This window comes from Poromitra crassiceps (assembly GCF_964638095.1).
Source record: "Poromitra crassiceps genome assembly, chromosome: 7".
Classification (NCBI taxonomy): domain Eukaryota; kingdom Metazoa; phylum Chordata; class Actinopteri; order Beryciformes; family Melamphaidae; genus Poromitra; species Poromitra crassiceps.
Genome location: NC_139628.1, coordinates 26,951,461 through 26,970,572, shown reverse-complemented (window position 1 = coordinate 26,970,572; position 19,112 = coordinate 26,951,461). Strand labels below are relative to the sequence as shown.

Below are 19,112 nucleotides of genomic sequence, written 5' to 3'. Positions count from 1 at the left end.
GCCTGCGCCTGAAGAAGGCGCTTGCGGGAGCCGATTCCGCCTGCTGCGGTATCTCCATGCGTAGGTGATCTAGCGCCCTGCGCATGACCGTACGCATGGGGCGGTCCTCCGTCTCAGTCAGCGAACTGTGAGTGGAGGAATGGGAGCCCGGCCCTGAGGCCCGGGAGACCCCATCCAATGAGTCTTCCCCATAATCACGAAAGTGAGTCGCAGAAGCTGCCAGGGAGAGTGTATCCTCCTCTGGGGCAAGCACCGGCATTGGAGGAGTGGGCACCTCAGCCTCCTCTGAGAGGACACCAGGCTGGTGAACCATGAGCATGGACCTCATCTGGGCCAGCTCAGCGGACAGCTGAGCCACCTTTGATGACAGCCCACTGCGGTCAGACTTCGTCTTTTTCTTGGAGGGTCCAACCGCAGCGGCCTCAGCCAGACGCCTAGAGCTCCTACGTTGGAGCGGAGACACTTGGCCCGATGGGGGGATGTCACCTTCGCCCATTGGGTGTTCCAGCTCTGCCAGTCTGACAGCCCTAACTGCCCTAGGCATGTAGCTGCAGTTCATGCATGGGTTGTCCGACAGTGCCTCCCTCAGGTGCACAGGACCAAGGCACGCGGGGCAGAGATCATGGCCATCCTCTGGCTGCAGAGGAGCCTCACAGGATGTGCAATAATGTGCATTATCCATCATGGTGGCACCAGTTAGGAACACCGCCACACCGGCTAATGCACACCCTTTACAGTTAGCCCAGAGCGCGGACGCAACTGGTCCCTACTGTAGATGCTGTATGCTGGGGGGAGGGAGCGCGTACGCTGCCTATACCAGCAGGCAGCAGAGGCTTACTCACACAGTATATATATATACACACAATGTAATTAATTAATATATATATTAATTAATATTACTGTCACTAGCAGTGGTTAGCCAAACAAAACATCTAAACTCATCCAAAATGAAAACACTACTCACAGCGCTGACGCTATAACGTTAGTGAACAGAATGAGACCATATACTGGGGGGAGGGAGCGCGTACGCTGCCTACACCAGCAGAGGCTATTTCTTTTTCTTTTTTTTTTCTTTTAACCACTCTTACAACGAAAAAACTCTAATCATAGAGCTGAAGCTATAACGTTAATGAACAAAATGAGGCCATATGCTGGGAAGAGGGAGCGCGCACGCAGCCTTCCCCAACAGAGGTTTATTCAAATTACATAACAATAACGATAACTAATAACAACCGGGAAGCGCTAACGCAACCCCCACACTTGTAATGCCGGGAGGAGGCTGCGCAACGCAACACTCACCGGCAAGTCTGCAGCAGTAGGTATCGTTGAAGATACAGCTTTGCAAACAATTATGAAGTCACCTCACCTTGTCCGGAGAGGGAAGTGGAAAACACTGCCTTACCGGCGAAAGAACGCCGCAGCGTCCACCTGAACAAAAAATAACTCCTCTCATACGAGGAAGATATTTCCGTCGCAGCTCCTGGAGGGCGAACGTTCGCTGCTCCGACCAACAACGGCCGCGGAACTACTAGCAACGGAATTAACGTTTAATATGAAGTATCTCGTAATGCTTTCAAAAGCACTCTGCGCGCGAGAAGTTGAAAAGGAAATGATCCCTGATGACACCGGAAGATATAACCTCGGTCCGGTCATCCAGGGGGTCACAGGTGACATTGTTGGTATACAATACTCGAACTGCGCATGCGCGAAGGGGAATATTCAGTGCTTAAGCACCGCCTCTGGCGGTCAGCAGGGATGAAATAGAACCTACTGTGACATCATCTGTGATGTCGTAAATCCCACTGTGACATCATCAGGGATGTCATAAATCCCAGTGATGTCATAAATCCCACTGACATCATCAGTGATGTCATAAATCCCACTGACATCATCAGTGATGTCATAAATCCCACTGTGACATCATCAGTGATGTCATAAATCTGACATCATCAGTGATGCTGGTCTCATTGGCCACATAGTAGCCGAGCTGCGGGCAAGGCCACGCAGCGGCCGAGCTGCGAATGCAAGCTGCAGGGTCAGCTTGGCGAGCTGCAGGACGGGCGAGCCCGCATAGCAGGCGAGCCTAGGAATCGAGCGCGTGAGATCCCTAGTGGTTAAAAACAACCTCTTCATTCTTCATAGCATGTTTTGATGTCACAATGCCTATCTATGACATCATCAGTTGCCCTCAATTGCGCAAGTGACATCACTGATGACATCACTCATTAGTTAATTGGGCAATCACCAAATAAAAAAATCTAGCTCCGTCAGGTCACCCGCAGGGCCCGATCGCATGTAAAGCAACATAGCTGTGGTCGGCACAAAAATGTAAACAGAGTCCACATTGCCAAATTTATATATAGATATGAACAAAAATAAAGAACAAGCTCAGACACAGGAAAGGAAAAGAAAGAAAAACATACATATAATATCAACAGTCATTATAATGTGGTGCTACCATCCATATAGGGTGCTTATGTACTTGTAAGAGATGTCGCGCACGGGGTCCCACGCAAGGTGCCCAACAGGAAGGAGCCAGCCGGGCAAGTCACCCACTGCCCCCAACCTCGTCGAGGTAGGCTAGAAACGGGTCCCAGTTACTTTTTAAGTGAGTTGGTTCTCAGGGATCTGAGCCTCTCCATCCTTATAACAGAGATCATGTCTGTCAACCACAGTTGGAAAGAAGCTGAAGAGGGGGACTTAGATTCTTTCAGAATGAGTTTTTTGGCAACAGTTGTTCCCCAGTGTCAGAGGCTGTTGCACAGCTGTGGGGAAGCCCAGAGAGGTCGCCGAGCAGCCAAAGAAGGCGAGTTCTGCCTCCGACTGAAGAGTTATATTTGAGTACCAGTCAAATATTTTGGCCCAGAATCCTGTCAGTGAAGGGCAGAACCAGAAGTCAGGTGTCAGAGTGCCCTCTGACACCTGAACTATTGAATGTTCATTGAAGGAATATTCCACTCAACACTGTCTGCTCTGATGTGTCTGTTTCAGGTTGGCTTTTATACATTTCTGATGACCCTGAACGGTGGTGTAAGTAACATGCACGCACACACACACACACACACACACACACACACTTTAATCCCCTCTCCTAGGCTAGTGACTAGTGTTTTTATGCCACCGTCTGTGATAGCCGTGGCCAGAGGCATAATGTTTTCAGATTGTCCGTCCATCCGTACGTCCCGTGCTTGTTATCGCGATATCTCAGGAACACACTCAAGGATGAACTGATTGGATTTTGGTGGGCAAAGTTCAAGGTCACTGGGAGCTCACATCCGTCCATTCCATCAAATAAGTGGGAGGTGCTAGGTAAAAGGGGCCATGCTAGGGATACAAAGAAGTCGTAGAGAGTCGGGATTCAAGGGGTAGGTAGGGGGTGTGGGTGGTGGGAGGGGTCGTGGTGAGGGAGAGGGGCGGGGCTAGGTAAAAGGGGCCATGCAAGGGATGCGAAGGTCGTAGAAGACAGTCGGGATTTCGAGGGGTGGGAAGGTGGAATGGCTTGTGGGTGGTGGGAGGGGCGTGTTGAGGGAAGGCTAGGGTAAAGGGGCCGTAGCTAGGGATAGGAAGGTCATGGTTCGAGGGATGGTAGGGGGAGTGGCTAAGGGGATGTGGGTGGTGTCGGGGTAGGGGTAGGACCATTTTCTATGGTGAAACGATTAGCCATGTTGTTGAGGTACACCCAAATATTACCTAAAGTGCCATAAGGCAGAATGGCCACACCACTGCCCTGTGGGCTTCAAGGTATTTGTGCTTGTTTGAGTCAGACATGGATGGAGACTGCAACTTGACTTGTTTGTCGGAGGCATACAACCGCAAAGCGGTTAGTTTTAGTTATCACATACATTAGCAGCATAGAACTGCATCAAGCCAGCCAGTAAAAGCGCCGCTGTAGACTGTTACTGACTGTGTATACAGAATAAAAGTCCATACATCCATACTGATCTCCACTCCACAGCCCGCATCGTGCATATGCATACCGCTATTTGATATAATTCTATATAGACGGTTTTCACCACCAACCTCACAGCACTTCCTTTTTCTCAGCTTCTTCTGTGTTTTATGTCGGTTGACATCCTTAAATGTTGCATTACCGCCACCTACTGAATTGTATCATCTTTACAGTGCTAACTATTTACAGTGTCCACTTTCTCAGCTGTTCATCCCTCACTCATGACACTTCTATTTCTATTTTTTATTTTTGCTATGTAAACGTTTAAATGTAAAGATAGTAGGGCTGGGTATTGGCAAGGACCTCACGATACGATACGTATCACGATACATGGGTCGCGATACGATTGTATCACGATACATTGCGATACAATACATATTGCGATACTGTATATTGCAATACTCTAGAGCCTAGGTCCTCTTTGCGCGGCTCGCGAGATGATGGCGGCTCTAGACTCTTTCATTGGCGGCTCGCAGCTGATAGAAATAATACAATCATGTCAAAACCATTCCCTCACTGCGGTGTCAAACAAACTGCGTGGTTGCCAGGTTTGTGGCCCTTTGGAGCACCAAATGGGGGTTGAAACTCACCAGCCTACCGGAATCTGGCAACACTGCAAACAAGCCAATGCCTCATGGGGGGATTGGGCAGGGACGCAGAAACAGAGTGCTTCAGGTGTGACAGGGCGTATTGTTGCAGCTGGCATTTCCTCATCGTTAACGAGAAATGCGCAAGCTGCAACAATCAAGTCACCAGCGTCCCAGAGTCGGAGTTTTAACGATAAGCAAAGCAGCTGTCTGGAGGTTTGGAGCTGAATCCCAGAGAGAGACAGACTGAACATCAGAATGTTTTCATATATATATATTTTAATAAAGTCGGTGTGAATGTTTTCATCACTTTTATCATTTTTTATATCGTTTATATATATATATATATATATATATATATATATATATATATATATATATATATATATATATATATATATAAAGTCGTCTGAATGTTTTTATGATTTTTATAATTGTTTCTAACATTTTTATCATTGGTTCTAAATCTTTTATCATAAACTAAAAACTAAATCAAACGCTTACTGTGTGGTTTTGCGGTAAAAGTGACTCTCTTGACTTTGACGGGCTAGTGTGGCTCTCATGGAGAAAGTAGTGAGGATCACTGTTCTAGACAATTTACTCAAAATTAAATAATAGAGCTAAAGATACAACACACTGTGTACCACCCAGGTAGTGTAATAATATGTACATCACTTTATACTGATAACTTAGTGGACAAATTTAGTCAAAACTACTGAGTGTTGAGTGTGTTACTGAACGCACTGACATAAAAAGTATTCTTATTGTGTCACTGACCACACGGCTGTGCAAAAACATCGATATGGGAAATATCGATACAGTATCGATTAGGGGTGGGAATCACCAGATGCAGAGAGGCCTGGCATGGCATGGTCTGCAAAAAAAATAAAAAAATAAAAAAATATTGATACTTGGCGTCCAAATATCGATTCAGTATTGGGAAATAAAATCTAATATATTGCCCAGCCCTAAAAGATAGGCCAATGCGTGCAATAACGTACTGATAGTCGGCTTACTCGGTAACATGTAGCTTTTATTAGCCTCTCAGGCTAGCTCCGGACCAGACAACAACACTTCCTACTACCCAGCGTGTCCACATCTTTCCGACGGGTGCTTGTTATGGCAACTATCAACAACAACAACAACTACTACTACTACTACTACCTACTACAAGACATAAAGACCGAAATAGACTACGTTGTTCCTGTGTCTGTCGGAGACACGGCCTACTGTTAATATTTAATATGAGCCTAATATCACCCTGCGCTCAGCCAAAGGCAGGAAGTAAACCCGATATTCAGGTGGGTTGTGACGGTTGTTATTGTTAAGTTAAAACCTATCTATATAACCTGTCTATATTCTATTTCAGTTTCAGTTAGCTTCATTTATTTTCAGCTTGCATATTGGTGAGTCTGCTTACTGTCTGGGAGAAATGGATTGAGTTCACATCAGTTTACAATACTGTGTATTTAGTTTAAAATGCCATTTAATAATCATTAATATCTCAAATATCTTTATCTTTTATCTTTATCTTTATTGTTTATTGAAGCAAGGACAGTACACAATAAATATATTGCACCAGAGATAGCTAAAAGCTCATTTGCATCTGTAGTCCCTGGGCACACAGAGTCATGTGCGCACACAGTACACATCAAATACAGCAATTAAAGGAAAATCCTAATGTCTAAACAATCAAGATACATGACAAAAAATTATACTATTAGCAAGATACAACATATACAATGCGCATAACAGTAAAAATAGAACACATAGAGGTAGATAGCAATCCACTAAAATCACACATTGGCAAATGTGGTAGTGGTAAAAAATAAATGTCATAGCACAGAAAGAAACAGTATATGAGGCCACACCAATGACTATAGGTGGCCGCAGGACTGACCCTCTCTCAGCCACTTCTTAATGGAGGATTTAAAACCTCTGAGAGTACTGCAGCCTTTAATTACTGCTGGCAGGGTGTTCCACAGCCCGCCCGCTTTGACTGTGAATGCAGATTGACAAAATTTAGTCAATCTAAAAGGCACGCAACAGTCCCCTCTAGTGGAGGCTCTTGTTGTTCTCACACTGGTGTTGCGATTTGTCACTAATTTGTTGAAAGGCGGGGGGGCAAGGCCGTGGAATATGCATCTCTTAGAAAAGTAATAGCTAACACTCTTCCTCAATGAGTTGTACATCTTGATGTATGTTATGTGTCTCCGTACTATAGTGTAAAAACTGGAGATGTGAATCAAAAATCTGTTCGGAAGAAGAAGAAAAATAAGTATGTGAGATAGCAAAAGTGTGCTTTCCCTGCAGCAAGCACACTAATAATACTATACAAGGACAAAGACATAGTAATTATTTAACTAGGAATCGATTTCTAGGGTGGAGACTCTGGAGATGAGGCGAGGTTGGGCGATGGGCGAGGTTATGGAAGTTTGTGAAGGCCAATTTTTTTTAAATATCGCTTTAGATTTAGACTTTTTATCTCTCTTTTTTGGCACCAGATTAAGGTGATCGGACCAGCCGTGCGCCTTGAAACTCCAGACAAACAAACAGACAGCTCTCCAATTATCTAGTACTAGTACTAGTACTCAGGGCTGTAGTATTCTATAGGAAACTGGACGATTCCAAGGGCCCTTGACTGACAGGGGCCCTAAAAATAATATATATATATATATATATATATATATATATATATATATATATATATATATATATATATTTTTTTTTTTACAGTGCACCTGAATACAACATACAAGATACCCGCTGAATAATTCATGTCATTCTGGCCAATACTCCACTTCTGTTATAACATTTCAGTCTAGAATATGGAATATCTTTCAATAATCTTTATGACTAAAAGGCTAAAAGTAATCTCATGTGTAAGAAATTACTGTTCTACATTGAAGTAAAAAATGTAAATAATTAACTTGTTGGTTTTGGATTTATTTAGCTTCAAGAGTGCATTTTTGTTCGTGTGACCCTCAACACAGGCTTTGAGAATCCCGGGCCACTTACTGATACTTATGCTTAAATTAACCCACTCATATTCTGGTTTATTTCAAGAAAAACATTTTGGCTAGTGGAAATTCTAATTGGCTGGTAACTTCTAGCAGCCATATTGGCAGATGGCCAAAAAAGCTAATTTCAAGCCCTGTAGGGAGAGCAAGTGGTGACATAGGAGTGATTTGAGAAAAGGATCAAATATTGGTGTTTAACTCATTGAGTGCCAAGGACGTCGATCGACGTCCAAGTAAATAGTGACGTAGAGCGCCAAGGACGTCGATCGACGTCAAATGCGTTTTTTGACGGTGGGACGTGGATCAAAGCTTCAGGCATCTCCTGTACAAATATGGGAGCTATTGAAGGTGTATAACCTATTTTACGGACTCATTAGGTGGCGACAGTGCTCTCCAGATTAGAGAAAGGTCCGGAAAACAACTGGAAAAAGCCGTGATCAAAGAGAAACCGCTCATGCTGCAGCCAGAGCCATATAGATTGCTCTGTCTGCAGCTGACGTTGGCTGCGAACAGAAGTCAATCCGCGCACACAACTGAGCCCCCCCTCTGCCTCTGTCTGTCTGTCTGCATAGTTTATCCACACGATTAGCCGCCAGAAAGGCAGCACCCGACGCCGAAGGGCCAAACCTTTCCTGCAGTCCGGTTTGGCATTTCCGTGTGCGATGGGAACAAAAACGGAGCGCTCCGAAAATAGAGTGGGTGCGTGTTGGCTGTGTGTAGTGTGGGGAGGAGTTTGCAGCTGAGGGGGGGAGGGGGAGAGAGGGGGGTGGGGCACGCAGGGCATCACACAACTACACCACGTCACTACATCAGAAAATATTATCTTCAGAGTCCGTGAATGTGCTTGAAATGCTTCATTTCACAAAAGGCGGAATATCTCAGCTAATAATTTGAAACGCCTGTATTTGCTCAAAACGACCTATCTTCTCCGGCTCATAACTAAAGAACGGAAAATGGTATCAATAAACTTTTTTTTGCTGATGATACAATAGAGCCAGCTCGTTCTTTGTGCGTGTTCGTTGTTTACATAGTAATATCACACAATATTCTGTGGGCCTCGAGATATCACTGAAAACGCTCTGAAAACTCTGGCACTGGGAGCGTCCGTTCTCCAAAAGTGGCTGGCACTCAATGAGTTAAGACTGAATAATGACATCACAACTGTTAATTTAAAATGGGTTATTCCTCTAAACCTGACTTCAAATGCCCCAAATTTTTCCGCGCCAGCGCCATTCGACCCCCAACCCTCGGCAAAATCTGGCCCTCTGGTGGCCAGGAAATTTTTTTGTGGTCCCCTCTATCATCAAAGTTCCTGGGTTACGGCATGACAATATTTGTTCGGCCCCCGGCAACAATCTGGGTTTCTCATGTGGCCCCCCATGAAAAATAATTGCCCACCCCTGATCTAGCCTCTTAACACATTCACTGCCAACAGTTTTTTTTTTTACTGTAGGTAGCTTCTGCCAAGGGTTTTTTTGAGGATTCTGGCTCATCTTTCAAGAGCCGAGGATTATTTTCTGCTAGGACTTTGTGAACACAAAATATCTCAAAAGAACTAATATAATGTGTGCTTTCTCTGTCTAAAAGAGTTAGTTTGTAGAGTTAGTAGTTATGTAGGCATTAGCAGTTGAATACAGCATGGTTTCAGCATCTGAAAATGAAAGCTGAGATAAATGCCTTTTTGTGAAATTCGATAGAACAGTCACTTTAACCATTTATTTTTGGCATCAGTAAGACATCATACATCTAAACAATAGTTCTGAACAGTAATTTCCTCCATAACAGCACCCCCACCCCCCTCTCCTTCAAACTCCTCCCTCCGTGGGTGTTCTCCTCCTCCCTCCGTGGCTCTGCAGCGGGTGTGTCACAAGCGAGTTTCTGCTGCCTGTCTGCTGCCTGGCGGCCCCTCGTTGGGCGAGCCTGGATGGGGCTCGCTCGTTTCTTGGGGTTTCGGTTGAGAGCTTTGATGAAGCTTTTGCGATTCTGGCCTTTATTGATTGATTGATTGAAGTGTTTATTTCGAATATGAAAGTAAAATAATAAAATAAAAGCCATTTCAGAAACAAAGAAAAATAGAATATATACATATTCGAAAAGGAGTGGGAAGAAGTACACCCAGTCTATTTTTGGAACCCCCCACCGTTGTGCGCCACCGTTGTGCGCCAGCGCGAAAGCATTTTCGCCAAACCATTCTACAGTATGAGAATGGTTTCCTCACGCTTTCCCCTGCAGTTTTGGCTCGGCTTTCTCTAGTCTGGAGAGCACTGTCGCCACTTAGTGGGTCGGTGGAATGGGTTGTACACGTTCGGTGGCTCCCATATTTTTATAGGAGACGTAGGGGGCTTTGATCCACGTCCCACCATCAATTTTTTTTTTTTTTTTTTTTGACGAGTTGACTCGTCCACGGCAGTCAACCGTTGGTTTCTGCTTGACGAGTTGACTCGTCCACGGCAGTGAACGTGTTAAATTGGTTCTCAAAGTGAACCAGATTCATGCATTTTAGTTTAAAATGTACACATTTTTCTTACAGGGGGCATGGCCCCCCGAACCCCCCAAGAGGGTCCAAGCAAGGTCTACCCACCACAATCTCTCCAAATCCTGTGGGAAACTTACAGTTATTAGTATTTTCTTTGTTCTTAAAAATATACATTGCCTGTTTGTGTTTTGCAATATGGATATTGTTTTATTTATAATTAAATTGAGCATTGAGCCTTTATAAGAATGTTTATTTGTATTATTTCAATTGTCACACTCATCGATACATATTTGAGGTTTGTTTATTAATTGGGAAAAGGACCACTGGAACAAAAACGCCGCGAACATGATCCGGCTACTTTTTCAATCTGACTGGCTACTCAAAAGTTTGGGGAACTCTCTGATTTAAAATGAGATATTCCTCTAAATTGGGCTTCAAATGGCCAAAATTTTCCGCATCCGTGGGCCCAATGTGATATCCTTTCATGGGGCCCAAAATCCCTGGTTACGCCCCTGCTAGTACTTCTCACTAGATCTAATAGATCACATCACTCTTTTAAAATCACTCCACGGGCTCCCTGTTCCATTTAGGCATCAGTTCAAGATTCTCACACTTACCTACAGAGCACTGCACAGTCAGGCTCCGGCTTACCTGGCTGATCTACTCATCCCTCACTCATCTGTTGACCTTCATCTCTTATCCGTCCCACCCACCCGCCTTGTGACCCGTGGTGACAGAGCATTTACGCCCGTTGCCCCTAAATTGTGGAACTCTCTGGCCCCTGCTATTACGTCCGCCGACTCTGTTGGCTCTTTTAAGACTCAGATAAAGACCTATCTGTTTAAACAGGCATTTACCTGACTGTCTATGTGCACTTTGTAATTTGCATTTTTATTGACTTGCACTTGCACTTATGTACCATGGGTATTTTTCGCCCTCTCCATTATGCAATCTTATTGTCATTGTTTATTGTGTTTTTATATGTTGTCATTTTGCGTGGCTTAATGCCCTCTTTTTTGATGTATCTCTATGCACATGTAAAGCACTTTGTGACTTCTGTCTGTGAAAAGCTCTGTATAAATAATTACTTACAGTAGGTTTCACCGTAACAACTGGAAACCAAAATTGCAAAGTGATTTTGATTGTGTCTTTGTCTTCCTGTTTACTTCCTGGTGTGGGTGGGACCTGATTTCCTATCTCCTCCAGTCTGCGGCTGAGATAGAGCACGCGCGAGTGGTGGCTGTCTGGAACGTTTCGCCGGGCGCAGCCGGGCACCTCAGGGCAGCGCTGTCAAAGATAGGAGGTGTCAAGAACTACCTGCCTCTGCTGAGCAAGGTACACACACACACTTTGGTCTCAGGGCAAAATCCCATTATACAATCAAATTAAGTCATTGAGTGCCAGCCACTTTTGGAGAACGGACGCTCCCAGTGCCAGAGTTTTCAGAGCGTTTTCAGTGATTTCTCGAGGCCCACAGAATATTGTGTGATATTACTATGTAAACACCGAACACGCACAAAGAACGAGCTGGCTCTATTGTATCATCAGCAAAAAAAAGTTTATTGATACAATTTTCCGTTCTTTAGTTATGAGCCGGAGAAGATAGGTCGTTTTGAGCAAATACAGGCGTTTCAAATTATTAGCTGAGATATTCCGCCTTTTGTGAAATGAAGCATTTCAAGCACATTCACTGAGTCTGAAGATAATATTTTCTGATGTAGTGACGTGGTGTAGTTGTGTGATGCCCTGCGTGCCCCCCCCCCCTCTCCCCCACCCCACCCCAAACTCCTCCCCACACTAACACACAGCCAACACGCACCCACTCTATTTTCGGAGCGCTCCGTTTTTGTTCCCAGCGCACACGGAAATGCCAAACCGGACTGCAGGGAAAGGTTTGGCCCTTCGGCGTCGGGTGCTGCCTTTCTGGCGGCTAATCGTGTGGAGAAACTATACAGACAGACAGACAGAGACAGAGGGGCTCAGTTGTGGGCGCGGATTGACTCCTGTTCGCAGCCAACGTCAGCTCCAGACAGAGCAACCTATATGGCTCTGGCTGCAGCATGCATCGGTTTCTCTTTGATCACGGCTTTTTCCTCCTGTTTCTCCGGACCTTTCTCTAATCTGGAGAGCACTGTCGCCACCTAATGAGTCCGTAAAATAGGTTATACACCTTCAATAGCTCCCATATTTGTACAGGAGATGCCTGAGGCTTTCATCCACGTCCCACCGTCAAAAAACGCATTTGACGTCGATCGACGTCCTTGGCACTCTACGTCACTATTTACTTTGACGTCGATCGACGTCCTTGGCACTCAATGAGTTAATATCCATGGTCGCGTGTGTGTGGGGTGGGTGCTTGCGTGTTCGTGCGTGTGTGTGTGTGTGTGTGTTTGTGCATGTGTGTGTGTGTGTGTGCGTGTGTGTGTGTTCCAGGTATATGTAGAGTTTGAGTCTGTGGAGGATGCAGACCGGCTCGGGGTTTGGTTCAGCCACCTGCAGCACCTCCCCAGGTACCAAGTCATCAGGTTGCAGGCTCCACAACCACAAGGCTCCTGCACGGCACATGGTAAGCACATTTGTTGAAGTGGAGAAGAAAAATAAACGCGTAACAATTTCACGCTTAAGATGTCAAATGTTGAGTCGTCCCCCCCCCGGTGGGTGGGTGGGTGTGCGTGGGGGGGGGGGGGGGTGTATGTGGGGGGGGGGGGGGGGTGTATGTGTGTGTGTGTGGGGACGGTATGTATGTATGCATGTATATGTATACATGATATACACATTTATCTGGTTCATGTTCATCTCTTGACAATAGGCTTAAAGACGAGCTGAACCCAAAAATATATTTTTTAAATTTTAGTTCAAATACCTGGGTATTCAGTGCACCTTTTTAATAATGTATGCAAAGAAAATCACAAAAATGAAATTTCTTTAGTTTTTCACACTTTTTCACATCAAAACTTTTTTTTTCCAAGATTTCATTCATAACAGTAATCTACAGTTTGCTGACATCACATAGTACCATCAAATTTCTACCCCATTTCAACCAATCATTTCACGACATGGCAGCTGTCAATCAATCTTCATTTCAAGAGAATCTTCTCCTCGAAATGGAGAAAATGGCGCCTAGAGTGTGTAACCTGGCAGAATTTCTAGCCCATAAACTAACTAATAACTTGTATGTAACATACAAAATAAAGCAAACAGTAATGTCTAAAGATACAAAGACATGTAACTGGCTCGTTAAACTCGCATTCCAGGATAACGTTAACGTAAGGGGTCGCCCCTCGGAGATTCCAGGCGCGCAGGCAGCACTCCGCTCCATTCCACACGGAAGCATGGTACTCTGCGGATCCCACTCGCCTAGCACCACAACACGCTGAATCCCACTGGATTTGTGGGCGAAAAACACACCAGGATTGGGCAACGCCAAACCCAGTCCCCAGAATTTTCAAATCAAATAATCGAGAATAAAGAGATAAAAAAATTACAAACGATATTTCCTTTAGTTGAGGAAAACTAATGCTAAAAATGATTTGATAATCCAAAAACGTAGGTGTAACTAGCTTTTATAAAGTAGTTAAAATGATTACAGTTTTGGTACCGATATCAAATTCAAGGTAGCGATTTTCAAATGGTACCACCCAGCTATAATTGGTATCTGGCAGGTTGTGGTTGTTATTCAATATCGTACCATGTTTCATGTTTTCATCTGAAGATAAAAACAAAGCAAAAATACACTCCGATAATCAGCTGCACCAAAGAGTTCAAAAATCCACGATGGCGACATAGGAGAATGAGAGGGCAGGCCGATTTCTGGAGGACAGGTATTTTAAAGACGATCCAGAAAAATCATCAGTATTAATAATAATAATAATCATGGCGTTTATATAGCACTTTCCTAGAACCCAAAGTCGCTTAAAACTAGACATTTAAGGGACGGCGTTAGTGAGACAAACAGTGGACAAACAACACAGACACAGAAGGATAGATGGGGGGTAAGAGAAGGCAATGGAGAAGAGATGGCTCTTGAGGCGGGATTGAAAGACTATAGCCGTTTTCACACATGCGCTTTATACCGGGAAATGACCAGAAAGTGGTCTATGCCTTTCATGTGTGAAAATTGTTTTCCGGCACAAGCGCGCCCCCGCGATCGCCGATCTTTTACTACCTCCTAGGTAGTGACAGGACCGGTATGCTGGCAGAGCGACTCAAGTGTGAAACGTGTCAAGTCATTTGCCGGTCCTTCTCTCATGGGCGAGGTGTACACACGTTGCTTAACGTTCCAGCGTGCATAATCTAATCATTCGCGCACATCAAAGCAAACTGGTGAAATTATCTTGTGATAATAAGAGCGGTATGTCTGCTTCATGTGTGGGCGTGCCGATTTACCCCCCTCCCTTCTCTGCTCGCTCTCTGGCCAGTCCTTCAGTCCTCCTCCTCAGTCAGTCAGCAGCCCGACAGGGACACAGACAGCGAAAATGGCAGTGGCTTGTTCTTGCATCTGCTTGTAGAGAAAGCAGATGCACGAAGCGAAATGTGGAAGTATTTTGCTTACGTTGCCGACAGCGAAGGCAAGCCCCTGGACACATCAAACGAAGCCAGTCTGTAAAAAGTGCTTCAACGTGACCAGGTGAACGGATAAACATCGATTCAGGCTATTTCTCTCCGACAGGGATCCCAACTTCTTCAAAGATTTCAGTTCCTAAGACTGGTTAGCGAATGTGAAGGATACAACATACATGCCCTCTTAAGTCAAACGAGTGTGATTTATTGTGTGACAAGCAAACTTATTTCACCATCGGAGTTTTGCTCTTGTGAGAGAGGGCTGGATCTTTGCAATATTATGGATGTGGAAGAAGGAGGATTTGACAGTTTGGTGGATGTGGTGCTCGAGAGAAAGGCAGGGGTCAAGGATAACGCCAACGTTGCGGGCCTGATGAGTGTGGGGTTGTTGATTTTACTGAGGGTGGACTTGAAGCCGATGAGGAGTTCTGTTTTGTCACTGTTGAGTTTGTTTCTCCATCACTATTGAGTAATTAATTCATCAACCACAACAACAAAATCCACTTCAACGGAACAATATTGAATACATTTGACAAATTTCTGCCATTTTTAATTCAACCTTTTCATTTAATACCCATACTTTACAAAAAAGGGGGGGAAAGTAGGATAGAAACCATTTGAAACCCAGCTACTGTGCCTCTTGTGTTTCGTCGCTGTTCAGATATTATTAAAGGAGACTTTTTGCTTGCTTTATCTACAGCTCCAAAACTTCCTCTGAATGCTCTGCCGGACCACAAGGAAGCCGTCACCGGGTCAACCGTCCCGTCAACGGGTGTTGCCGTTCCACCCGGGTCCGTTCCACCCTTCTACGTGCCACTGAGAGCTCCTCCCTTCTTGTTTCCCACGGCTTCTCCTTGGTTCAACATCCCAGGTGAGTGTTTTTTTGTTTGTTTATTTATTTATTTTTCTTTATCTTACGTTATGTAGCTTATGGAGTCGAAAGGATCAATTTTGGAACTTTACTTAAGTAAAGAACATTAGATGTGTTCAAATACATTTTATCATGCAAACTGTAGTTTTTACAGTTTTTTTTAATACAGTTTGCAATGCATGATAAATGTGTTTGCACAGCAATATCAAATTAATATTAGAGAGGAAATTATGACCTGTTTAACTTCCTAACAGCTTGTTGTAATACATAAAATCTCCTAATGCCAAGATTTGTTTTTAATCAAAGCAGATTTAAATTAAAATACAACCATTAAAGGCTCTGTATGTCAACAACATATTTATTTTCTTTATCGTTGGAAAAAAGTGTTGCTGCTGTGCTATTATTATTTTGCTATTTGCCTTTTCAAACAAATGCCCAGCATCAGCAGTGTTTATTTGAAGGTGAGGCTAATCATTCTTTTTTCCATCAGTGTATTTATTATATTCAATGAACACATTTAGAAAATACAATACAAACATTCCATACATATACCACCTCCCTCCCCTCCCCACAATAACACAACAGAAAAAAAAAAAAACACCAACATACAGACCGTGTTTCCACTGGGGATTGGACTAATTTAGCCTAAATTTTGTTCAGTTACATCGAGGCTAATCATACTGTTCAGAAATCAAACAGTCACAAACTCACAGTTAAGCAATCAAAGCGGTTCTGTTGAGAATGTATTGTGGTCTCGTCTTTCCACCAAATAATAGAAAAGTATCGATAGTGGTATAGATAAGAACCCGGATCGATAAGCAAACTTGAAAATGGTATCAATATCAATCAAAATTAACGACCCCCATCCCTATAACAGAGACACTGTGCTTTCAGCAGAGCAGCAGTTATCAATGCATTAATAATGCCATTCTTTAACCAGCAACCTTATCATGCTCATCATTTATTAATAAAGCTGTCTTAAAGTTAACTTTGATTTTAATAGAAATTATCTCAAGCAGACAATGACATTACCATCCTATCTGCGCTGATTAATCGGTCCACCTCTTCTCACTCTTATTATCATTATCTTCTCTTAGAGTACCTGACAATCACAGGGTTGGATGACATTGAGGTAAGTCCATTTCTCACCTTTCTATTTGGTGTTTCTCCAGAATATACAGCCATTTTGGAAATAAGATCAACTGAAAGTCACCATTATCCACATTATCCCATTTTCTACAGCTTGTTAAATTCAGCTCCTGCTAGAAGCTCCTGAAACATTCAGGACCTATCTTTTTTTTTTTTTTTTTTTTTTTTTTTTTTTTTTTTACTTACGTCTTATTTCTTCTTTTACCATCTCATCCCTCGCAGAAAGCAGCACTCCCCCCCCCCCCCCCCCCCCCCCCATTCCTGAGAATTTTCTTGTAATGGCCAAATCCATGAAATGAGTGAGGTGTAGAATTGTTAAACTACTAAACTTGTTCAACTAGTTAACTTGCTACCTGCCTCTTCACTTGTCAGTGTGGGACATGAAACCTTAATACCAGATCTGAATTAACATGGGCGAGATTGGATCTTGGATGATCTGATCTCAGTAAAGGTACAGGTCCGAACACACCCAATGCGTCTTCATTGCATCCTGAGATCGATAGCTCAGACCACATTTGGAGGTGGTCTGAATGGATTCTTCTGTGTGAACGCAATGCATCCTCAGGACCCATTGAAGGACAGCCTACTCAACTGACATCCTCTGCGTTTAGTCAGATCTGGCAGTAGAAGCAAATCCGTGGATAGAACAACCTCTTCAGCTCAGATGTTTCATGTGTTTTGTTGTTTGTCCAACAGACAGTTTACTACACTACATAGTCCTGTAGATTCTTGTTTACAACACGCTTTCTCTTACTGCCATCGTGTGCCCACCAACCGCCGTACAACCAGAAGAAGAGAAGAAAGCTCTTTGTCTTTCTCCACCTCGACAATCAGCTTTTCCTCGTCCAGTTCTCAACTGAATAAACGAAATAAACAACAAACGGTATGTGTAGAGAGAATGAGAAAAGCAGCACGCAAATGGCAATCTGGGAACCCATCGGTTAAACGAAACAAAAAGAAAAAAACTTTTTTTTTCTCTCACCTCTGAGGGCAGCACTGTTTCAATCTGGTGCAACAGGAACTCAAGAGGCGCGGTGAGGGAATTCCAAAGCATTATACCCAAATAATGTGAATTACGTTGCACACCCAACTCTTAACAGGTGCACACTCGAGGTGTCCAGTGCTTGTATATTTTCAACTTCAACCAACCCCTCCACAAAATAAGGCAAATAATGAAGGGGGCATTTTCAAGTACCTTCAAGGCAGGGTATTTGTGTTCTTAATGTTGCATAGTTTTCAATACAGATGTGTTTGTATCCTTTCTACGCCTGTCTTGGCCTGTCTTTTCAATTGAAAATGGCCGTTGCTGTTCTTCCGTTTCTCAGTGGGGAAACAGCGCCCTCTCTGCTGTGGCTATTGGTGAAAACCATGCATTACCCATGATCCAGAAGAAAATAAATTACAGTTGCAGACATGACAGAAACCCCTCCGTAATGAAAACCATGCACATATATAACGCATAAATAACATATATACGAATATACGAATACCCCACTTTGATGGACAACAACTTGTGGCTTTAAGGCAAGTACTGTTTTGTTGTGATTGCTACACGGATGAAAAAGTACGGCCGTTTTTTAACGGGAGCCCACAGTGGAATTTGTGGGTCCTCTGGTCTGAGACTCAGCATGAGAAGCTGCTGATTCTCATGTTTAGGCTATAATAATTGCAAACGTAAACGTATCTATAATAATTGAGCAATAGTAATTGCCAAATGAAAAGCAAAGTCGTTTAGTCATTACTAAAGTGTTTATTTGCATGTAGACAGGAAAGTGAGATCTGATCAAGTGGCCACTCCAGACGCATTCTAATGCCAGGTGTGAACAGATGTACTTAGAGCTGTTCACTTGCGATCGGATCGCCCCTGATACATGTTAATACTGTACCAGGTTTGATACTGTACATGTTACAGGTTTGATACATGTTAATACTGTACCAGGTTTGAACAGGACCATAATTTAAGTCAAATGAGAGGGAAAAGTGTCAGAATCAGGCCACTTGGTGCTGCAGTGTGAACGTAACCACTCTGTTGTCTCCTGCAGACGATGAGCAGCTCCACTCCGCTGCCCAACTGCATCATGATGACCGGTTTGCCGCAGGGAGGCTACGTGCAGGACGATGTGGCCAAGCTGGTGTGGCCGTACCTGGAGACGCAGGACATTTACTCCTGGTACTACAACGTGACAGTGCTGCCACTGCAGAGGAGGGTAAGACACACAGGACATTTACTCCGTTTACTACGATGTGACAGTGGTGCCACTGCAGAGGAGGGTAAGACACACAGGACATTTACTCCATGTACTACAATGTGACAGTGCTGCCACTGCAGAGGAGGGTAAGACACACAGAACATTTACTCCATGTACTACAATGTAACAGTGCTGCCACTGCAGAGGAGGGTAAGACACACAGGACATTTACTCCATGTACTACAATGTAACAGTGCTGCCACTGCAGAGGAGGGTAAGACACACAGGACATTTACTCCATGTACTACAAT

The 19,112-nt window shown here is 43.9% G+C and overlaps 1 protein-coding gene across 1 annotated transcript in view; it reads left to right on the top strand.

Annotated features, from left to right (window-relative positions):
• Nucleotides 1-19,112, top strand: part of LOC310779142 (uncharacterized protein) — a 117,492-nt gene that overhangs the window by 54,264 nt on the left and 44,116 nt on the right. Inside the window, exons 18-23 of the mRNA XM_083639639.1 lie at nucleotides 2,992-3,030; nucleotides 11,239-11,367; nucleotides 12,466-12,598; nucleotides 15,293-15,463; nucleotides 16,561-16,595; nucleotides 18,655-18,819. Coding sequence (XP_083495765.1) covers nucleotides 2,992-3,030; nucleotides 11,239-11,367; nucleotides 12,466-12,598; nucleotides 15,293-15,463; nucleotides 16,561-16,595; nucleotides 18,655-18,819 — 672 coding nt within the window. The remainder of the gene's footprint in view (nucleotides 1-2,991; nucleotides 3,031-11,238; nucleotides 11,368-12,465; nucleotides 12,599-15,292; nucleotides 15,464-16,560; nucleotides 16,596-18,654; nucleotides 18,820-19,112) is intronic.